At 49.8% G+C, this 21,529-nt stretch overlaps 1 protein-coding gene across 1 annotated transcript; it reads left to right on the forward strand.

Annotated features, from left to right (window-relative positions):
* Window positions 1–3,296: 3,296 nt before the first annotated feature.
* On the forward strand, window positions 3,297–21,448 carry LOC149369851 (uncharacterized). Its single transcript, XM_089576614.1, has 4 exons — window positions 3,297–3,344; window positions 4,722–4,988; window positions 5,058–5,807; window positions 21,236–21,448. Exons 1-4 carry the CDS (start codon window positions 3,297–3,299, stop codon window positions 21,446–21,448), a joined length of 1,278 nt encoding a protein of 425 aa, XP_089432740.1.
* The last annotated feature ends 81 nt before the right edge of the window (window positions 21,449–21,529 follow it).

Here is a 21,529-nt window from a genome sequence, read left to right on the forward strand (position 1 = left end):
CTAGCCATGTTGGAATTGTAGGTACTGAGAAAGCAGATGTATGCGCTGCACAAGCCCGGAATGGCCAAATAAAGCAAGTGAACATACCGCACAGGGATTGTTTAGAGTTTATATACAGTAAACTCAAAAGTAAGTGGCAGGCTGCATGGCAAGAGCACGTAAACAACAAACTACATTCTGTGAAACCAATTTTAGGGGAATGGCAATCATGTAGGCATCAAGAATGTTTTACCGAAGTTATTTTATGTCGGCTCCGCATTGGACACACCCACCTCACGCACAGCTTTCTACTAACCAAACAGAACAAACCTCTTTGTGACATGTGTGGTGCTGAACTCACAGTGAACCACATTTTAATTTCATGCATAAAACTAGAAGAACTAAGAAAGAAATATTTCACAACATTTTACAGGGAATGCATCCCATTACACCCCATGCTACTCTTAGGTGATCGAGCACTGGTTGACATTTCATGTATTTTTAGGTTTCTCAAGGAAGCCAACGTTTTAAACAAACTCTAAGTATTTTTAAAAAGCTTCACCATTAACAAAAACTCTAACCTTGAGGTTGGCGCAGCATAGCCTCAGTTGCTTTTGCGCCATAAAAATCAATATAACTAACTAACTAGTAAACTCAGAAATAAGTGGCAGGCTGCATGGCAAGAACACATAAACAACAAACTACATTCTGTGAAACCAATTTTAGGGGAATGGCAATCATGTAGGCATCAAGAACGTTTTACCGAAGTTATTTTATGTCGGCTCCGCATTGGACACACCCACCTCACGCGCAGCTTTCTACTAACCAAACAGAACAAACCTCTCTGTGAAATGTGTGGTGCTGAACTCACGGTGAACCACATTTTAATTTCATGCATAAAACTAGAAGAACTAAGAAAGAAATATTTCACAACATTTTACAGAGAAAGCATCCCTTTACACCCCATGTTACTTTTAGGTGATCGAGCACTGGTTGACATCTCTTGTATTTTTAGGTTTCTCAGGGAAGCCAGTGTTTTAAACAAACTCTAAGTATAAAAGCTTCACCTTTAACAAAAACTCTAACCTTGTGTTTGGCGCATCATAGCCTCAGTTGCTTTTGCGCCATTAAAATCAATATAACTAACTAACTAACTGATAGCCTTATCTGCTTATGCGCCATTAAACACAACACAACTCAGTAATGATGTAACGACAGATGCTTTGTGCGGGATGGGATGGTTCGAATCTAAATGTAGGTACCGTCCTGTGTGGGTTGGCTTCCTGTGTACCGAGAACCGCAGGCATTTGTCGTGCCTTCAGCTCTGTTGCTTTTCTTGCTATCGCTGCCAGCTTTCGGCGTAGTTTCTACCTGTTATGCATACAGGCGGTGCGCGTGTTATTAGGTTGTACTGGAGTGGCTGCGAACGCGGACCCGCTGAAGAACCGGGCATGTCCCATCGACGCCTCTGAAATCCATGCGAGAGAATTCTGTTCGGAGACGGTACGTTTTCGAAGCTCAAGTCGACTTCCGCTCCTAGAGCTTCAACCCCCCTGCGCCAACCCCTGCGCAGGAAGATCAATACCCCCCCCCCCCCCCTTCCCCCATGCGAACTGCACAGGGCCCACCCAAGACCAGTCCACTTGCCATGGAGCCAGAGACAGGACTGCTGCGGCCTCAGCCAAGATGCCCGGACACCTGGTGACCACGTCCACTGCGTGCGCGGCGCAAGCGATAACTCCCCCCCCCCCCCCCCCCCCGCCACATCCCTACTCCCCTTCCTCGTTCCAAGCAGTGCCCCCACAAGGGCGGCAGAAGCCGAGCTACACCGCCCTCCCCCCCCACGTAACCACAAGCATTGCCGCAAGTAGTAGTTTCGAAGCTTGGCGGGGAGACTGGAGAACGTCGTTGTGAATGCAAAGCGGAAGCCGGAACAGATGGCATGAGTGTGCACGGCTCCACTCTTGTGTCTAGCCTGTTTCGCTCAACAGAAACTCCGCAGAAGAACTTTGTTAGTGCTAGACAGCCCCTAGCCTATACCAACACCCCCTCCCCCCTCCCCTCGCGCAAATATCTCTTCCAAGAAACAGGAAAAACCACAATCTTCCTCGGCGGGACGGGAACGGTGTTCGCACTGTTCTTACAGCGGACAGCTCGAAAAGCTCACTCGCCTTCCAACCACCCCTTCTGAAGTGAAAAAATAAAAAAAGCGCACTCTGCGCTCCCAGAACCGGTACTGCAGTAGTTGTGGTAGTGGTTTATTTTTAAAAGAAAAAAAAAATAAATGTGAAGCAAAAGTGTTGCCGGGCCGCGGCAATTGCTGTCTAATATCTTAAAGGTGCACTGAAGAGGATTCTGAACTTGTCTTTTTGCCGCGGGAACTCGATCTACACGTTCCTAGCATTCTTAGAAACTGCGACTTATTGCCCTCTATGGCCGATTTCCCTAATTAAATCGAATTAACATCCGGCTCCCGCCTTTATTTTTTTAATTCTCCGCGTACGGTGGGCGGAGTCGACCAACGCGTGAAGTGCCTTTGAGCCAGCTCCATGGAGGCTTTGCTTTCGCTTTATTTTGTTTTTTAGGTTTCCACGAATAAATAGTTTCATTAGCAGATAATATAGCCGCAAAATAAGCCCGCACAAATAAAAATACGCGCGGACTATTTGCTATTGAAAGGCGCTACACGCGTTGGTCGACTCCGCCCACCGTACGCGGGAGAATTTTAAAAAAAGGCGGGAGCCGGACGTTAATTCGATTTAATTACGGAAATCGGCCACACAGGGCAATAAATCGCGGTTTCTAAGAAAGCTCGGAACGTGTAGATCGAGTTCCCGCGGCAAAAAGACAAGTTCAGATTCTTCTTCGGTGCACCCGAGCTGCAGCCGGCGGAAATTAAAGGCAAAGAGAGAGGATAGTGAGTAGAAGTGTAGTGGGGAGCGACAGCAAGAAAGGACAGGGAAGAGCTTTGTACAATATTAACAAAACAGTTTGCTCCACAGTTCTTGACATGTGACTGCGCATCACTTCCTCCCCACTTCTGCACGCAGACACGGTACGTTACCGTCATCACCTGATGTTGCCTAAAAGTCCGCCCCGTTTTTACGAGTCACTCTTCGGAAGGTAGAGTGAGAACGGTTTGGTTGTAATCCAGCTACCCTCGTTGACTCCAAAATGACACATGTACTTGTGAAATGGAACGAAGAGGAAAAATGGGATGTTTATGCGGTCCGTGCCATAGGCGCCGATGCTGGTATGAAGCTTTTAAGGAAGGAAAGCGCCATAGAAAAACTGCGCGGCACAACAGTCATGGTGGAATGAGAAGCCGGCCAGCCACCAGTGCCGGCAACCCTTCTGGATTTTGGGTAAGTGTCATCATTTTCTTTTCGGTCACATTTATGAACGCCAGGACTCTGTCATGATTTGGTGCGTCGCATGAAATGCAGGCACGATGCGCGCGATGGAGCGCCAAAGGACTCGTCCAGGAAATTGAAGTAGGCGCCGTCCCGGACAACACTCCCGAGAGTGTAACAGAGCCGCCACCGAAGAAACAAAAAGTATGTGTGGTCATCTCCAACCTTCTCTTCACCTTCGGTATTCAGTAACGCTATTAACATAACGTGTGCTGCCTGCCTCAGGCAGTACATAAATTCAGTGTTGAGAGACGTAGACAACGTTTTTTTCGGGAATGGTAAGCAATGTGCACTTACGGTGAACGAAATGTTGTCAGACTGGTTTACGGCTGTAGCGAGTAAATCACGATGAGTGGAGGTTAAGCGGCCGCGGAGAGGCCCCTTAGATTACAGATATCATCATCATCATCAGCCGGACTATACCCACTGCAGGGCGAAAGCCTCTCCCATATTCCTCCAATTAACCTGGTCCTGTGCGAGCTGCATCAACTTGACCCCTGCAAATTCTTGGATTCCAAGGGAAGAAAAGCGTAGCAGGCGGCGGTAGAAAATTAGGTGGGCGGATGATGTCAGTCAGCAAAAGCTCGAGCTAATATGTAATACAGACAAAAGAAAAAAATTAACTCCTCAACAGCAGGATTTTAGGAAAGACAGTATATTCTGCTGGCGGCCAGCTGAAATTCTGGGTTGGAATTCGCGTTCTCATTGTCTACTCAGGATGCCATAAGAAGAGCTTTCCTGCGGTGGTTTGTGGCATCGAATCAGCCGGAAAAGTTCGTTTTCGCCGCTGCCGTAAGCAGTACCAGACTGACCCACCCTTTGCCAGTGGTCGGCTACAGCTTAAGAGTAGTCCATCCATTATTTCTTCCGGCCATCCTCCTCTAGTAAGAAATTCGGAGTGTCAATATTAAATTACCATTGGGGTTGGAGGCAGCCAAAAGCGGAAGAATGGATAATGGTCTGCGCCACGACAAAACGCTCATCGTAGTGGTCCCATGCCAACAGTAGTGCAAGTCTCTAGCCTACTAATTTTCCTAAATACTTTAGCGCGTTGTCCCCCTTCTTCGTTTTCTCTTTTACTCTATACTATTTTTTTGTTCAGTGCGCAACCCATAAATCGCACTTTTTTCGATGTTCAGTGAGTACAAATTCCACGCCGTGACCGCTGGGTGTTATTTGGCTCACAATAGGTCGCTGCCTGCAGGCGCTCACTGCCCAAGCAGCAGTCAAGTTTCTGTCGATTATGAGAAGAAGAGCTCTGCGAACGGCAGCTTCTCTTGATCGAGCTCCTGCTTTTTCGAAATAATTTGTGCTTCTGTGGCCTTCAAGGCAACCTCGCCGTCCCAGGCGATGGCGGATGACCCGCCGCCTCTGCTGCCTTCTGTGGTTAGCAGTGTGAACCGCACAGATCAACCCGGATGCAGTATGGATCTTCCCTCAGAGCTCCCGGGGTCGTCTAGCTTCTCCGACTCGGATGACATGGAGTTCGACGGTGGCTACACCGAGATTGTGAGTCGGCGCCTGAAGAGGAAGCTTTCCAAAACACCGACTGAGTGTGGGCCCAGTGTGCGTACGAAGCGGGCTAACAAGTCCATTGTGACCACGAAGATGCCTAACCAACACAGTGTGAGCAAGAAAACAGCTAACGAGGCCAATGTGAGTGAGCAATCCCTCGCTTACACAATTTCATACATGCCTGTTGAGGATATAGAGAATCTCAACTCCATCAACAGGCAGACTTTGACTCTTCTTCTTGAACGACTGGTTCCGGGCCAAGTAAAAGAAGTGCGTATTAATGCAAGAAGGAATATCCTCTCTGTTGATGTCTCTAGCCGGGCCACCCTGGAGAAGTTGAAGACCGTGTCTGTCCTTGGCAACATACGAGTCCGCTCGTTCTTCGCTCATGGACTTAACACTACTGCTGGTGTGATTTCTGACGTGGACAGAGAGATCAAGGATATGGACTTGGTGCAACTGCTATCAAGTTCTGTTCGCCTAACTGACATCCATCGTTTCGGCCAATCACGGTGTGTCAAAATAGTGTTTGAGGGTACTACTTTACCATCCCATGTGAAAGTGGGTTTTGTGAGGCACCCAGTGCGTCCTTATGTGCCCCGACCGGTGCAGTGCCGAAAATGCCAGAAGATTGGACATGTAAGTGCTGCGTGTACGAGCACGAAAGCATGTCCGCGTTGTAGTGGCGTGCACGAGGGACCTATATGTACGATTGAGCCTCCAGTTTGTGCCAACTGCAAAGGTCCTCATGAGGCAACGCCTAGGGAATGTCCGAAGGTGAAAACAGAGATGAAGATCTTGAAGAAAATGGTGAGAGACCATTCTACTCACCGAGAAGCAGCAATCGCGGTACGTCGCTCCAGGAGGAGGACACGAAACCGGCAGAAGAAATTGAGCTCAGTAAATGAAGTGTCAATACATCAGGAGGACCGAGACCGCTCTGCCGCGCAGAAGCCACCGCCTCCAGCTCCGCCAGAGCCAAGACTGTCAACCACCCAGGAGGACTCCGCAGAGCGGCCACCTCTACCATCGCGTACTGTAAGCTCTGTGACACACCCGCCTGTGCGTCCGCCGGATGTGTCTACGGCAGATGATCAAATCAGGGCGATGCTGAAACAGCTGATAGGCACCTTACGGCTGATAATTGCTGGAGTGGACACGCCAATTGCTAAGGCTGCTGTCCAAATTTTAGACGCTATTGAACCGGTGCTTGCCACCCTTTAGTAGCAGTCAAAAATTATGGCTCTACCGTCGTCAGCACCCTCACTACAGGAAAGAATCTCTGGATCGGCAGTATTACAATGGAATGCTCGAGGTCTGCGAGGCCGCCTAGCAGATTTCAGGCAGAGGATTTTCAAGTACCGATTTCCAGTGCTTGTAATATGTGAGCCTAACATCACATCTCCTTTTCGACTGTCCGGTTATGAAAGTTTCCTCTCTGAAGCGGCTGGGCATTTGAGCAAGGTACTACTATGCGTCCGCCGTGACCTCACGTTCGGCATCAAATTCCTGGGGGCAGTAGCAACGAGTATGTAGCAATCACTATGACTTTGAATGGGCGTACATTCTCTATTATAGGTGGCTACATACCACCAAGGGGTCGATATGATGCCCTACGACTACAATCGCTACTCGACAGCGTTTCGGAGCCCCATATAATAGTAGGAGATTTCAATGCGCATCACCACGGCTGGGGAAGCGCCGTTACGAACGTTCGAGGACGGAATATAGCCATGTTCGTGGACAATGCAGGTCCTGTTTTGCTCAATGATGGCACGCCGACATTTCTACGCGGGACTACCTACAGAAGCTGCCTGGACTTTGCATTTGTATCCAGGCGCCTCTCATAGCTCGCAACGTGGTGTGCTGATATTGAAAATTATGGAAGTGACCACATACCAACGTATGTGCAGCTACAGTTGTTTCACCGTTTTCCAAATGCCAAAATACGTTGCACCGACTGGAGTGCTTTCCGCATTGTTCTAGAAAAAACCTGTGGGAACCTCGCTGATCCAACAGATGTGGAACAGCGTATTATTTCGGCCATGCAAGATACAACGAGCAACATCTCAGCGCCCAATTCCACAGCTACAGTGGATGTGATCTACGCGCAGCTTCGGGCGATTCGTCGGCGCGCAGAAAGAAAATACCGGAGGACAAAGGATGTCTCGGATCTCCGGGCCTCTCGACGTGCCCAGAAGCAAATACAGCGCTATTTGGAGAACCTAGGCAAACAACGGTGGAGGTCATTTTGCAGCAGATTGGATCCCCGCAAACCACTCTCCAAAATCTGGCACGCCGTTCGAGCACTGGCGACATTTCCCCAGCAGAAACACCCTTTCCGTGCATTGGCACTTTATGAAAGACGGCAAGAACTAGAGGTGGCGGAGGATTTCTGCTCGAGAATTGCCGGAAGCGCTTCTTCACCTCGGCAGCATCGATGTGCTCCCCCCACGATGGACGATCGACTGGACATCCCCTTCACAATTCAAGAACTGAAAGCAGCTCTTTCTGCTTGCACGCATCCTTCGTCCCCAGGACCTGATGAAATAACATACAATGCGCTTCGTCATCTAGGCCCACAGGTAATGGAAGCCCTCTTAACATTGTTCAACCACTCCTGGGCCTCTGCCACTGTTCCACAGCAGTGGAAAAGAAGCCGCATTGTGGCCTTGCTCAAACCAGGGAAATCGCCACTCGACTTAATATCCTACAGACCAGTAGCTCTGGCAAGTTGTATTGGCAAGACGATGGAGCGTATGGTGCTAACCCGTCTAGAATGGTTCCTTGAAAAACGTGGACTATACCCTTCCACAATGACGGGTTTCCGCAAAGGCCGGTCTGCCATCGACAGTGTAATTGATCTCATGTCAACAGTAGAACATGAAAAACGCCGTCACAGGTTGACTGCTGCTCTTTTCCTCGACATCAAGCGCGCATTCGATAATGTTCAGCATGATGCAGTACTAAATGCACTCGATGAATGTGGTATAGGCGGACGTCTACACAATTGGATTGCAAGCTATTTGACAAACCGGACAGTCTGCATGGGGACTCTTGAAGGAGACACAGCAGATCATCATGTTGCTTGTGGTGTTCCTCAGGGAGGAGTGCTCAGTCCAACGTTGTTCAATCTCGTGCTCATTGGCCTTTTCAAACAACCACCGAAGACTGTTTCGATATCCGCCTACGCAGACGATATTTGCATATGGACATCAAGTGTCACGCGTCCCCAAGTGCAAGCAAGATTGCAGCGTTCGGTTTCGATTACGTCTGCGTACTTGCGCCGTCAGGGGCTTGAACTTTCGCCAACTAAAAGCGTAACATTGGCTTTCACACGCAAGTTAATGGCGTGGTATCCGGTCACAATCGACGGGCAAATTGTTCCATACGCAACACATCACAAACTCTTAGGTGTTACGATAGACCGTGACCTGTCCTGGACGAAGCACATTTATGTGCTCAAGAAAAAGCTCGACAGCTTTGCAAGCATTGTGCGGTGTATGGCAGGAAAATGTTGGGGTCCCTCTGACAGATCTTTACTACACGTGTACCAGGCGCTGGTAGTCGGTCTTCTCAGATACAGTGCACTCGTTCTCTCGGGGGTCAGACTATCAGGCCTGCGTGTGCTTGAAAGCGCGCAGGCTCGTGCTTTAAGAGTATGCTTGGGTTTGCCATGTAAAACTTCTACATGGGGCACATTTTATGAGGCCCGCGCCTGCCCAGCACGAATTTCTTTTCAACAGGAGCCACTTCGTGTGCATTTGCGGCATCTGACCAGGCATCGTCATCACCCCCTGACCAACATTAGTGCGGTTCGTCCAGATGCAGCCTTTTCCAGAGCCCTTTGGATGCAGCGCAATGCGGTGCCTTCGATCTACACGCCACACCAGATTGCGGAGGTGCCACTTTGGGCAGTACCAAAACCATCTATACGGACAACAATCCCAGGGATAACAAAGAAGACGCACATTTCAACAGTCGGACTGAAACAGCTGGCGTTGTCATACATTACAGCGCCAAAATACACTATGTATACTAACACCCAGCATGTTTTCGTGGACGGATCCGTGACGACCACTTCTTCAGCTGCAGCGGTGATAGTGCCAGGAAATGCCTCATTTCACCGTTTCAGGCTCATGCACAAAACGTCCTCTATGGCAACCGAATTGGCAGCCATACGAGAAGCCGTCCTTTATATTGGTCACCAGCAAGCGCAGCAATGGACTATATTCTGCGACTCGAGATCGGCATTGCAGGTCGCACAAACGTATCTAAAACCAAGGGCGTGCGAACAGCTGGTTCAACAGATTGTGCTTTTGTTAGCCGAAGCTTTCCACCGCGGCCATATCATAAAGTTCCAATGGATACCGAGCCATTGCGGCATAGCGGGAAACGAGCGTGCTGACGCCGAGGCTCGGATGGCACATAGTGATGGTGCTTTCATTGAGATAGCCTTTTCTAGATCAGACATTGGAGCCTTGTTGGCGCATTTAATGCAAGCGGCAATGCAGTCGCACTGGCATGATTCGAGTCATCAACAGGACCGCGTCTGTAAGCTTGACGCTGGCTCACGATTACATTTGCCATCTACGAGGGGGTACCCAAAAGAAACCGGACTTATTTTTGTTTGAACTTATTTCTTCACATTTTAAGCACACACCTTCAGTCTCCTTCAAAGTATTCCCCACTTGCAATGATAGGCTTGTCGAATCTTTCATTCCATTTTGCAAAACATTGTTTAAATTCATCTTTTGTGATGCTTGACAGTGCCTCCGTCGTTTTTTTCTTCACCTCAGCAACATCAGCGAAACGCTTTCCATTCACCTATATTTTCATTCTAGGAAACAAAGAAAGTAGCACGGGGCAAGGTCAAGAGAGTATGAGGGTTGAGGAATAGGGGTCATGCCATTTTTGGTCCAAAATTGTTGTAGAGACAGGGCTGTGTGAGCAGGGGCATTGCCATGATGGAAAAACCAGTCACCCGACCGACACAAATCTGGCCGTTTCCACCGCACACTCTTGCCCAATCTTTTCAAAACATCCAAGTAGAAAGCCTGGCTAACTGTCTGACCCTGCGGAACAAATTCTCAATGGACGACTCCTCTCACGTCGAAAAAACAAATCAGCATTGTTTTGAGGTTTGGTTTCACCTGACGAGCTTTCTTGAGGCGAGGTGAATTTGAAGTTTTCCATTGGCATGATTGTTGCTTTGATTCAGGATTCGATTCAGGAACACTTCAGTTGTCCCCATAGCATCGTCCTTGTACGTCTTTCTTAATATTTCAAGAGTTTCCATTCAACTTTTTCCGAGCAAAAATCAGAATTTCACCGGCGCGGTTGTTCACGAAAATCAGCCATTGCAAAAACGACATTCACACAAAACAGTCGTCACTCTAAAACTCTGCATAAACTAGTCTGACCTCCTTCAACGACGGCACTCGGCTTACTGGCTCTGGAATGTTCGTTCTATGCGCCCCTAGTGGCAAAACGCGGTACCATCGAAGCATTGCCGACCAAAAAATTTAGTCCGGTTTCTTTTGGGTACCCCCTCGTATGGTGGTGCGACGTCATGGGACTTTACTCCACCGGCTACGGCTTGGCGTTGCCTACACCAAACACTACCTACACAAGATCAGCATCGAAAGTAACCCAAATTACGCACAGTGCCACACTCCAGAGACTATTGGACACATTTGCGAGTGCCCGAACTATACTGCTGCAAGAAGAACATTGGAGGCGACCGTGAAAAAACCGGACTCTAGCCCTCTCTCTGAGGAAACTCTTCTGGGCGCCAGGACGGGACGTTCTGATTGCTGGCGTGTGATAAAGGCCCTGCTCAATTTTTTGTGTGAAACAGGCCTGGATACTCGTCTGTGACTGCCTGTGCACAACCTACATGGTTAATGACATGTGTCGGTGTTTGTGTTGCAGACACCAGTTTTATGAGTTTTATGTGCGTCTACTAACCGCGATGCGAGTGCCAGCCAGTGTGGTTTGTGCGTGTGCGTGTGCGTGTGTGCGTGTGCGTGTGCGCGCGTGTGCTCGTGCGTGTGTGCGTGCGTGCGTGTGTGTGCGTGTGCGTGCGCGTGTGCGTGTGTGTGTGTGTGTGCGTGCGCGTGCGCGCGTGTGTGTGTGTGTGCGCGCGCGCGTGGCGCAGTGGTTATGGCTCGTGACTGCAGACCTGAAAGACGCGGTTTCGATCCCGGCCGCGGTGGTCCAATTTCAATGGAAGTGATATTTTAGAGGCCCGTGTACTGTGCGATGTTAGCGGACGTTAAAGAACCCCAGGTGGTCGAAATATCCAGAGGCCTTCACTACGGCGTCCCTCATAGCCTTAGTCACTTTGGGCTGTTAAGCCCTATAAAACAAAACCGAACCAAACCTGATCCATACTGTTGTGTTAATTTTGCACTCCGTATATCAAAAGTTTGCTCTAAGCTTTAAACTAAGCACAGCCGAGAGCGGCCGGCATTCTGTTCGACGACCGGCGAGCACGCTTGTTGCTAAGCCGCCGCCGAGTCATTCAGTTCTTGGCGGGCGCAAGTCAGCCCAGGTAAAGAGTTTCGTTTAAAAGCCCTCTTCACTGTCTTCCTGCTCGCTGGTCTGCCGTCACCACTGCGAGACATCAGGTGGAGGTCCTGGGTGGCCGCCCCTGCACGCCGTGACGCCAGCCCTCTGCGCTTCACACTGGAGGACGTGTCACCAGTTCACCGAGCCGGCCGACGTCTCCAAAGGGTGGAACCTGAGTTCCAGACCCTGCCGGAGCGCACACGACAGCGAAGAGACGCTGCTACGTGCGCCATAACCTCGCCACAGATGTCGACCCTGATCATCCTGCAGCTGCCGCGTGTGCCGCCAACGTTCAATGGATCGCGTAGCGAAGACCCCGAAAAATTATTGGACCAATTAGAGGGCGTGGCATCGTTCCAAATTAAGGATCATGCGATAAAAATAGGACGGTTCTTTATTCTCACTGGAAGGCTCGGCACCTGCCGTCTTTGCAAAAGGTAACAGAGCAACCGCGCAGGCGGCCGCAGCGGGCTTCCAGCCGAGCGACGGCGATGCTGCCTTCGGCACTGGCCGCAGCTTTCCTGCTGCGAGTGGAAACTGGCAGACGTAAGCCAGCGCCCTCGCTCAGTACTACAGCGCTCTAGAGGCGCGAAATTGCTCGTCGCACATACTACCTGCTGAGGAAGGAAGCTGAGAACGCGGGCTTATGTCACCGAGTTTACACTCGCAGCCGGGGAGCCGCGGCCAGCGAGACGTATACCGCAGCGCCGCCACTCGCCTGAGAGCCCGCTGCCGCTGGCGTCGTGGTTGTTTGGTTACTTTTCGCAAAGACGGTGCGTGGTATGCAAACCATGATTCTCATCTAACGGCATGGGTCATCTTCAAGAAGCAACTATTGAAGGCATAAATTCACGAGCATTGTGAGGAAAGAAACAGCCGACCGACTCCTTGAGTCTATGATCCAGCACCCGAAAGAGTCCGTATTGAGTTGCGTCGAAGAAATGACGCGCCTCTGTCGAGGCGCCGGCCCTGAGATGATCGAGGAAAATAAAGTTTAGTTTCTAATGCGCGGCATCAAGGAAAAGCTGTTTGCAGGCCTCGACCGGCATCCGCCAAAAACCGTCGCGGAATTCACGCAAGAAGCCTGCAAAATCGAGAAGACCCTCTACATCCAGACTCGGCAGTACAACCACCCGGTTCAACAGTGTGAAATTCTTCCGGACAAGATGACAACAACAAGCGAAAACTATTCGCGAAAGCGTCCGCGGGGAGTTACGACGGCTCCTGCCAACTTCACCACAGCCGCAAGCAGCGACTCTCATGGATGTAGTACGAGAAGAAGTGCGAACGGCACTTAGCACCCCGACTCGGCTGGAGTATGCACTCCTCAGCACCAACAAACCCCCCTACGTCCTCTTGGACATGAACCACTTCTTCCAGAACGCCGCTTCCCTGCCCCCGCCTGCCCAGCCTACTCGCGACGCTGAAGCTCCACGAAATGCGACGCTTGTGGGACTTCCGAGAACCAGCCACTTGCTTCTATTGCACTCAGGCCGTCCATTTTCTTCGGCACTGTCCTTAAAGAAGAAACGGCCTGCATGTTACTGAATTAATGCCCCACGCCCCCACCCCGGCTAACGACATCGGTAGATCTACGAGTACCTGAGCCAAGAGGAGCATGTCTCATCGAGCCGTCTGTCCCGCTCATCATTCCCGTTCACACCCCGTCTTGCGTCGTCGGACCGCAGCCACGCAGCGGCTGTTTGCGGTAGGTCCCCTAGCCCCCACAGGAAAAAGTAAACAAAGCAACCGTAGGAGGTGAGGTTGCTCTCGAGCGCAACGACGAAGATCCTGCACCGGCTACGCCACATGAATACGCTGCAGATAGATACGAGCTCAACCACGACACGATCGGGCTTCAGAATGACTCCGCCAACCACAGAAGGCCCGACGACACGACCTACCCACGATCGACATAACCGACGAAGCCATAACCCCGCACCGAAGACGACGTGCAATGCAAGAGCCAGGACATCTGAATCGGACCTTGACGTGGACTGCTCAACATCCGTCATGAGCTTTTCTAGGCTTGAGCCGCCACCGCCCTTCCTGCCGACTCCTGGTCGTCCTGCTCTTCCATGGGAGCAATGGGAGCTGGCGTCCCGGAATTACATGCTGGCCTCTGGTGCCTCTACTCTGGGCGCGGACAGTCGGAAGGGAATTGGCTGAGGAGGTCGCCCCAGTACAGCGTGTTGGATACGAGCGCGGATCGGGACAAGCACCACCTCAGGCCCATTGCTGCAAGCGCCAAAGTCACCCATCGCAACCTTCTTCTGCAATAGCCGAGCGAATGTGCTACCGTTGTGGTCCTACGGCCCACCTGGCGAACAACCCTGCATGCCGTGCCCGCAACCGCAAGTGTCGTCGGGGCGGCAAGATGGGCCATTTAGACTCTCTCTGCAAGTCGTCCGAGCGTCCGATTCAAGTTCTGCAAGTCGCAGGTAATGCTGACATCGTCGATGACGGATGACTTCAGCAGTGCGTCTGTTCTCAAGGTTGAAGGTCAAAAAATGGAATTTTTGCCTCGGTCCTCATTGAGAAGAGTTTGAAAATTCTGAAAAGTTTATTCGGCCATATTTCCATTATGCTTCCGGGAAGAGGCAAAATGACGCAGACAAAGCATGCCTCCTGACGATGCCTACACCCAGGCTAACACATCAGAACACAGATGACTAAACGGCAAATCATATCTGCAATAAAAAAACTCACTTTACAAGAACAACATATTTTATGGTAGCAAGGCTAATCACGAAGACAAAATAGAAAGTCGTTAATAAAATCATAACAAAAACAGAAACACGACACCGTTTGCCCGAACTGTCTAAACGCAAAAATACAACACAACTAATACTAACAAAATGAAAATCTTTTGCAAAATTGACAACAGACATGGAGTACAAATATACAAGGAAGAGAAAAATCCACAACACTGATAAGAAAACAAAAAAATAAAAAGAACAAAAAAGGAAAGTCCATGCGCTTTCTAACTGACACCGGCTAATCCATGTTCATTCTTCCTGAAGACCTGTACCACCGATTCTTCACTGATACTTTCCCGCTGAAATCGCCCGCAGTTCAACACTTGGACTATTCTAAGTCTCGTATTATAGTCGAAGGGTGTTTTGTTGCCGCAGCAAAGTTTCACGACCGTATCACCTGCATCCTGTTGTACATTGTCTCGGAAGGAAAAACCCTGCTTGGTCTGGATTTCATTGCAGCCCTACAAATGAAAATCAAAGCTGCATCCTTGGAATGTCTTTTCATGACACATGATGCGCCTCTGTTACCTCCTGAGCTACGCCCACACTTCGAACATTTCTTCTCCAAGGAACTCGAGTTGCCCGTGGCTACCTGCACAAAGTAAGAGTGCAGGATTCCGTTTCTTCGGCTGCTTGCAAGTTCCGACGGTTGCCGTTTGCCATTCGACAGCAAGTGTCCGAGGAACTTCAGAAGCTTGAAGCTCAAGCCATCATTGAAAGGGTAGGCGGTTCCAAGTGGATTTTTCCGATAGTCGTTTCCCGGAAAAATGACGCCTCCATCCGAATGTGCGTGGATTTGCATGTCCCAAACAAGGCTACTGTGGTTGGCAGTTTTCCCTTGCCTTAAACAGAAGAACTTCTACATAGCTTTGCCGCGTCAAAGCGTTTTTCAAAGTTGGGCCTCGCCTCGGCTTACCAGCAAGTACCGCTCATCCCTGAGAGTCGGGAAGTGTCCCCATTCATTACCCATGATGGCCTCTTCCGCTTCAAGCGAGTTTATTTCGGCCCTGCTTCGGCGCCTTCGGCTTTTCAGAAGACGATGCACTTAATTCTAAAAGGGTGAAAGGGTGTCCTCTTCTACATCGATGACATCCTAGTCCATGGCACCACCCGACAGGAGCACGTGACCAATATTTGTGCTGTTCTCGAGCGCCTGTCCAAAGCAGGACTCAAGCTCAACCACAAAGGTGTCTTCGATGTTCCGAAGCTCACTTTCTTGGGGCACGTTGTCAGCGGTGAAGGACTGTTTCCGCTTTATTCTGCCCTCGAGGCGATTACGGAGGCTCCGGTTCCATCTAACATCGGTTAGCTTCGCCCCCTCCTTGCACTTGCGGGTTTCTACTACAATTTTATCCCTCATTACTCCGTCGTCATTGAGCCTATGCGCTCCCTACTTCGTGGAAGCGACTCAGCCTTCGCTTGGACCGCTGCTGCGGATTTAGCAGCAAACTCCTGAAGTCTATGTTGACGTCATGCGACATGTTGCACTTTTTTGACCCTGCATTTCTCGTGGTCGTAACGACTGACGCTTCCGGATATGGCCATGGGGTGGTGCTTCAGGAAGACAACGGCTATTCCCTGCAAACTGTTGCGTTTGCCTCCCGTACCTTGACACCCCAAGGAAGAAAGCACTCTGTTGGCGAACGTGAGGCCCTAGCTTGCGTTCGGGAGTGTGAACGCTGGCACGTGTATTTGTGGTGCCGGCCTTTTATTCTACGCACCGAGCACAGTGCACCTGTCAATTTGATGTCGACGAAAGGAACGGGACATCGGCCGTTGCGAGTTTCACGTTGGGCGGCTCGCCTGTTGTGCTGCATCTATACTGTAGAGTACCGTAAAGGCAATGAGAACTCTGTTGCGGATGCAGTGTCTCGCTTTCCCTTACCGACCTCATCATGCAGTGAGCCAAGTGGGTTCGACGCAAGTGGCGGAGATTTCTTCTGCTTGCTATCCCCGGCTCTGATTTTAGAAGAGCTACAAGAGGCAACTTCAGCGACGCGGTAGCTGCGACATGGCCGGGCAAGAAATCTCTCCCGGATAAATTGAGTCCATACTACCTCCTCCGCTCGGAGTTGTCCGTCGTCCAGGGCGTCTTGTACCGAGGTGAAATGCTCGTCGTTCCCGAAAGTTTGCGACCACGACTCGTGGACATTGCTCACGAGTCACATCCTGGAATCAGCCGCACGAACAGTCGGCTGTGACAGCTGTGTGGGTGGCCGCGAATGGACGAGCACGTCGAAGAATTGGCAAGGTAGATGTACTATGGTAGCGTAGGCTGCATAGAAGCCCATACGTTCAAAACATGGCGGCTTGTGGTGCGCAGCCAGCGCCGTCTTCGAAATGCGTGGACAACTAGAAAGTGTCGTCATAATTAAAACAAAAACGCGGCGTCAAAGTCACGTCTTTTAGTGACGTCATATTTGTGACGTCAGCGTCACGTGCTGCTTGGCGGGAAAAATTAACTGCTGAACGCCGCGACGCTTCAGCGCGACACCCGACACGAGAACGAAGAAAGAAGACACGACGAGTGCCGACCACCAACGCTATTTTTAGGTAGTCAGTTCTCGTTGTGCCTCTTTCCTTCGTCCTCACCTCAGGTGTCGCGCTGAATGTCGCAGGTGTCGCGCTGAAGCGATGAAATGTGACGCCGCCAGACAGGTTATCGCTCGCACATCGTGCAACCGCACACCTCTTTTTTGCGTACGGGGGCCCCATGGCCACAGACGATGCCCTTTTGGGGCAAAAGCGACATAACCGCACCCAACCGAACGAAACTACACAGAAGCGCTGGCAAGAGGGAAAAGCGGAAACTGTACACAAACGATGCACACCAAGAACTCGAGCAACAAGCAACGAGGAAAAAGTAGGGCTAGCAGAATAGAGTTTCAAACAAAAGCAAGCAGAATGGTCAAAAGATATGACATCAGAGCACCGTCAACCTTGGCATCGTCCCGCTGCCATTGACGCTGCTCTGAGCGAACGCTGTCAAAAATTTTTACAAAGCAAGCGCTATACTTTCTAAGAAAATGGACACAACTAAAACATTTTAAAAAGTAATCACTGCAATTGTTTTTGAATGCTTTTGAAACACAAAATATGTCCTAATTATTTTCCTCTTCTAGTCGTGTTTGTCCACTCATTTCATTTTGGCGCTTTAGTTCCACCCCTAATTTGATGTCGCTAGCACTTGGTTCTGGACCGCATTCAAGCTCCGGCTTCGCGACCTATTTCAATTGACCTTGGAATTGGTACGGACACGCCTCATGTGCCAGTCCTGCGACAAGTCGCCTCGTCCGGTAGCAGCTCCTCTGCAACCTGTCGCCTTCCCAGAGAGACCTTTGGAAAAGGTTGGCATAGATATCGTAGGCATTTTCGACTACGCTCCTAGTGGCTGCCGCTTCGCGATCGTTGTTCACAACTGAAACAGTTCAAAAATTTTTGCTAGGCCTTTTTGTTCGTGAGGGTTACGCTCAAGAGATTGTCTGATCACGGACCGCCATTCTCATCGGTTCCCACGCAAATTTTCCTCCGCGAATGGGGGATAAGGCATTGCTACTCGTCGGTGTATCAACCCAAGCCAAATGACTTGTTGAACGATTCAATCGAGTGCTCAAGTCTTAAATTCAGCTGGCTGTGTGCGAGCGACGCGACCTACATACTGGTATTGTGGACTACCTCGGTTTCCACCGCTGTACGCCACATGCCACGACAGGAATTGCACCAGCCGTCCTTCTTCATGGTCGGTTGCCCCGCACAAGACTCAACTTCGTAGGCCTGCCGGATCAGTGCTTCCCAGTGGATCCGATAAAAGCGCTTAAGCTTTCGCGGCAGAGGCTTGAGGAGTAGAAGCTTTATGCGGACCAGCGGAGTGGCGCCAAGCGTCGTGACCTCCAGATCGGCCAGTGCGTGTGTGTTCGCAAGTCCACTGTACTAGGCAAACTGTCAGCTCGGTTTTCGTAGCCTCAGAGGGTTGTGGAGCAACGTGGACCTGCATAATATCTGCTGGATTATGTGATAGTGTGGCACTCGTCCAAGTTTTCTGCGGTTCGTCTAAAAGTGGTTCAGCAGCAACTGCCCTCCCCAGCTCCAGCGGCCCTTTTCGCTGACATTTAGCCGCCTATCTACTCCGCCCAATTGCCGCCGACCAGTCCAAATTCCGTAACCATGGTCCAGGGTTCATCATGGGACGAGCCTTCAACCCAGCTGATGTCAGCCGCTGATATTAGCCCGGGCCCTTCATCGCTCCTGGTTTCGCCCACTCCGGAACCACCGGCAGCCACTCCTCAACCCTCTTGTACATCAACTGCGGCAACTGCAGCTTCACTTCTTGCACCGCCTCGCACGCCAAAAGAAGTACACGCCAAAAGAAGCAGCCCGCAAGGTCAAAAGACTATATTCTACATTAGGCTTCTGATTAGGATATTCACTAGAATTTTTTTTTTAAAGTGCGCCGGAAATGTCATAGATGAAGTGTGGCAGGTGCGCTGCACGCACTCGCGCGCCCGAGAGAACGCGAGGAAGTAGAGAGAATACAGATCGGCTCTACCGTATGCTGCGTGTACTGCTTCTTAGTTTCTAATTAACCCTTCGTACGATACAACAATAACTGTTAAGAAAATTTTTCAGTAGAACAGTCAGGTTCAATATACAACTGTATACCGTCATGAGAATAAAAATCGTAGTCCGCAGTCAAACAGAATAAAAGGGATTGTAAGCAACGAAAGAAAATAGGCGGCGAAGCATCAAACAACAAATAAGAATGGAAGGCCCATCATACAAAAACGGTTTGTGTGTTAGTGATAACTGAGATAAACTAGAATATTTCGCCGAGAGGAGAGAATAATTTTAGGGTAGCTAACCTTAGCTTCAATTAGCTGGTTTAGTGTGAGCGGTAACTGATAATTAACCATTTAACGGCCACAGTTGGCTCATGTAGAGGTAAAAACCCACTGTTTTTATGACGGTGCGGATAGGGCCGTTCAGATTGATGCAAACGGGCCAGAGAGGAAATGGTATGAATACGTCGCTTTTGCTCGACTATATAGGCGCAAGAATCCATGAGCATAGAAATTTAGTATATGGTAATGAAGCCGTCGTGTAGTCTACGACTTAAAAGTTGTGGACTATACGAATAATTTTTTTTTGAAGCACCAATATCTTTTGTAACTTAGAATGTTGGCCAGTTGTCAATTTTACTACGCAGTAAGCTTGCGTACTTAGCGCTCATTGCGTTGCGCACGCTGTAAAGAGCACTACTACGACAACTTCATTTCGCCGTGCCTCAGCGTTGTTCCTTTGGATCTTGGATGCCGGGTTTGTATGTGTATCAGGAGAGGGGAAATACGAGCTGGTTGATAGATATTTGGAGAACTGGCTAAAACAGCGCAATGAAACACGAGAAAAGACAAGCGCGCAACGAAACGCGAGCCAAGAGAAGCGCTGGTGTTTGTCCTTCTCTTGTCTCGTCTTTCATTGCGCTGTTTTAGCCAGTTCTTCAAAAAATGTATGCATAAGTATGCAAATACAGTAGCGTCATCTAGTGAGAGTAAGTCGAAGCGCTTCAATTCTGGGCTGGAGAATCTCCTTTTCTGCCTTTCCAGACAAATATAGCAAGGACATTACCAGGCTGTTTGGCTTTTTTCAAGGAAGAAAACTTTGAAAGTAGAGGAAAATGGTAAACATAGCACAAAGGTGAAAATGATGTACACGGTAGAGCAGTATACACATGGCGTATACGCGGTGGTCCCGGGTTCGAACCCCGGACCAGGACGAATTTTTCTTTAACTACGAAGTTTCTGAGAAAGCTGTATAGCTTTCCTTAGTAGCCGTATGGCTGCGCTCGGGTGCATGTGAATGAGTTATTAGTCCCTTATGCTAAAAGAGGAGATGAAAAGAAAAATAAAAGAGATAAAAAAGCCGCAAAATACGCCCTGTTAGAAGAAACAAGAGGCACGTGCAGAAGTGTAGGAACTACTCTGATCAACTGCTGTAAAAATTATAATTTCAGCGAAAATACTGGCCTCCCTTCTTGGGGTGCGTTCCTTTTTTAAAGCAGTGCTGCCCAAACATACAAGTGCAACCGCGCACGCTACTGTTTCTGAGTGTTCAAAGTGAATAAGGAAGAGCGCTTAATTACTCAAAAGGAGAAATAATAGAGTGGAATATATATATTTATTGCCAGAAAAACAAGACCATGAGGGTCTCGAGTGTTAAGTGACACATTCAATTCGCGAAAGATGACTGTGCCGTCTGTGCTTTCATGAGTACCGTGGAACTAACGTGGAGCAAGCAGCACGCCAATAATTAGAATAAAAATAACACAAGGAGCTGTTACGCTAAAGATACACAAGAATTACAAACAGACCAGTGAAGGTTCAGTAAAGAGTGGACAAGTCAGACTACCTTCTTGGAATTGGGGGAGCTAAGGAAGAAAGGATTAACTACGAATCCAATATTTTTGCCACGCGCAAATATTGGCGCGAGCGCAGCCAACAGAAAATGGCAGCGCAACGAGGCCAGGAGGACCGTCGGGGCTCTCCTCGCAGACGACGCCTTCCCGGACAACACCGGCGGCTCTCGTGAAGGCGTTCATCTCGCCCAGATCGTAGATATTTCTTCTGGTCGTCTCCTCGGCTTCTTTTTGACCGACTGACAACATTCTCGAACTTTAGAGACTACCGCGGGGTCTGAACCGAGTAATTCGAGAGCATTTTGCGCCCCCTTTGTCGACAGTGCGGCCAGTAGCAAACTGTGGGGCGCGGAACGGCAGCGCAGTGTTGCGGGCTAGGATTTCCTGAATTTCGTCCAGGTCTCTGGCTGCAGTATGTAGTCCAGGCGCCTTCACCAACAGTATGGTGCCGTTGGTCTTGATAGGCTTGGCGAGCATGCAGAAAAACACCAGAGACGCTTACCCGCTGTGAAGGTTGTACGTGAAAGCACGAAGCCTCTTGCTCGAGCAGGCTATGCGATGAGAAGTCTTGCGGTTCTGCCGCACAGACACCAGCCCTAAACGACGAGGAAAGTGATGCTGATGTTGTGCATGAGTGCGTCGAGCAGCACGCCGGACACCAGCATCACGGTCCTCGTGATGTTGTTGTTGTGCCTGAGTGCGTCGAGAAGCACGCGGGACAGCAGCATCACGGTCCTCGTGATACTGGCGTCGTGCCTGAGTGCGTCGAGCAGCTCGCGGGACTACGCCTGTTTAGCTAAGACGTTCATTTCGACCTCTCAGCGAATTGGTCTCCATTAGGATACGAGAGAGAATTTCAGCCTGGTCTGCTTTAATTGTGT

Source organism: Amblyomma mixtum, chromosome 1 (assembly GCF_055824585.1).
Source record: "Amblyomma mixtum isolate Tamu chromosome 1, ASM5582458v1, whole genome shotgun sequence".
In the NCBI taxonomy this organism is placed as follows: Eukaryota; Metazoa; Arthropoda; class Arachnida; order Ixodida; family Ixodidae; genus Amblyomma; species Amblyomma mixtum.

What these genes read in the sequence shown, in the direction of transcription:
- LOC149369851 (XM_089576614.1), top strand. Translation starts at nt 3,297, where the DNA reads ATGAGAAGCCGGCCAGCCACCAGTGCCGGCAACCCTTCTGGATTTTGG. An exon ending in AGCGGGCTAACAAGTCCATT is followed by an intron (nt 4,989 to 5,057) that starts GTGACCACGAAG and finishes AATGTGAGTGAG; the next exon opens with CAATCCCTCGCTTACACAAT. An exon ending in GGCAGAAGAAATTGAGCTCA is followed by an intron (nt 5,808 to 21,235) that starts GTAAATGAAGTG and finishes TCTGCCGCACAG; the next exon opens with ACACCAGCCCTAAACGACGA.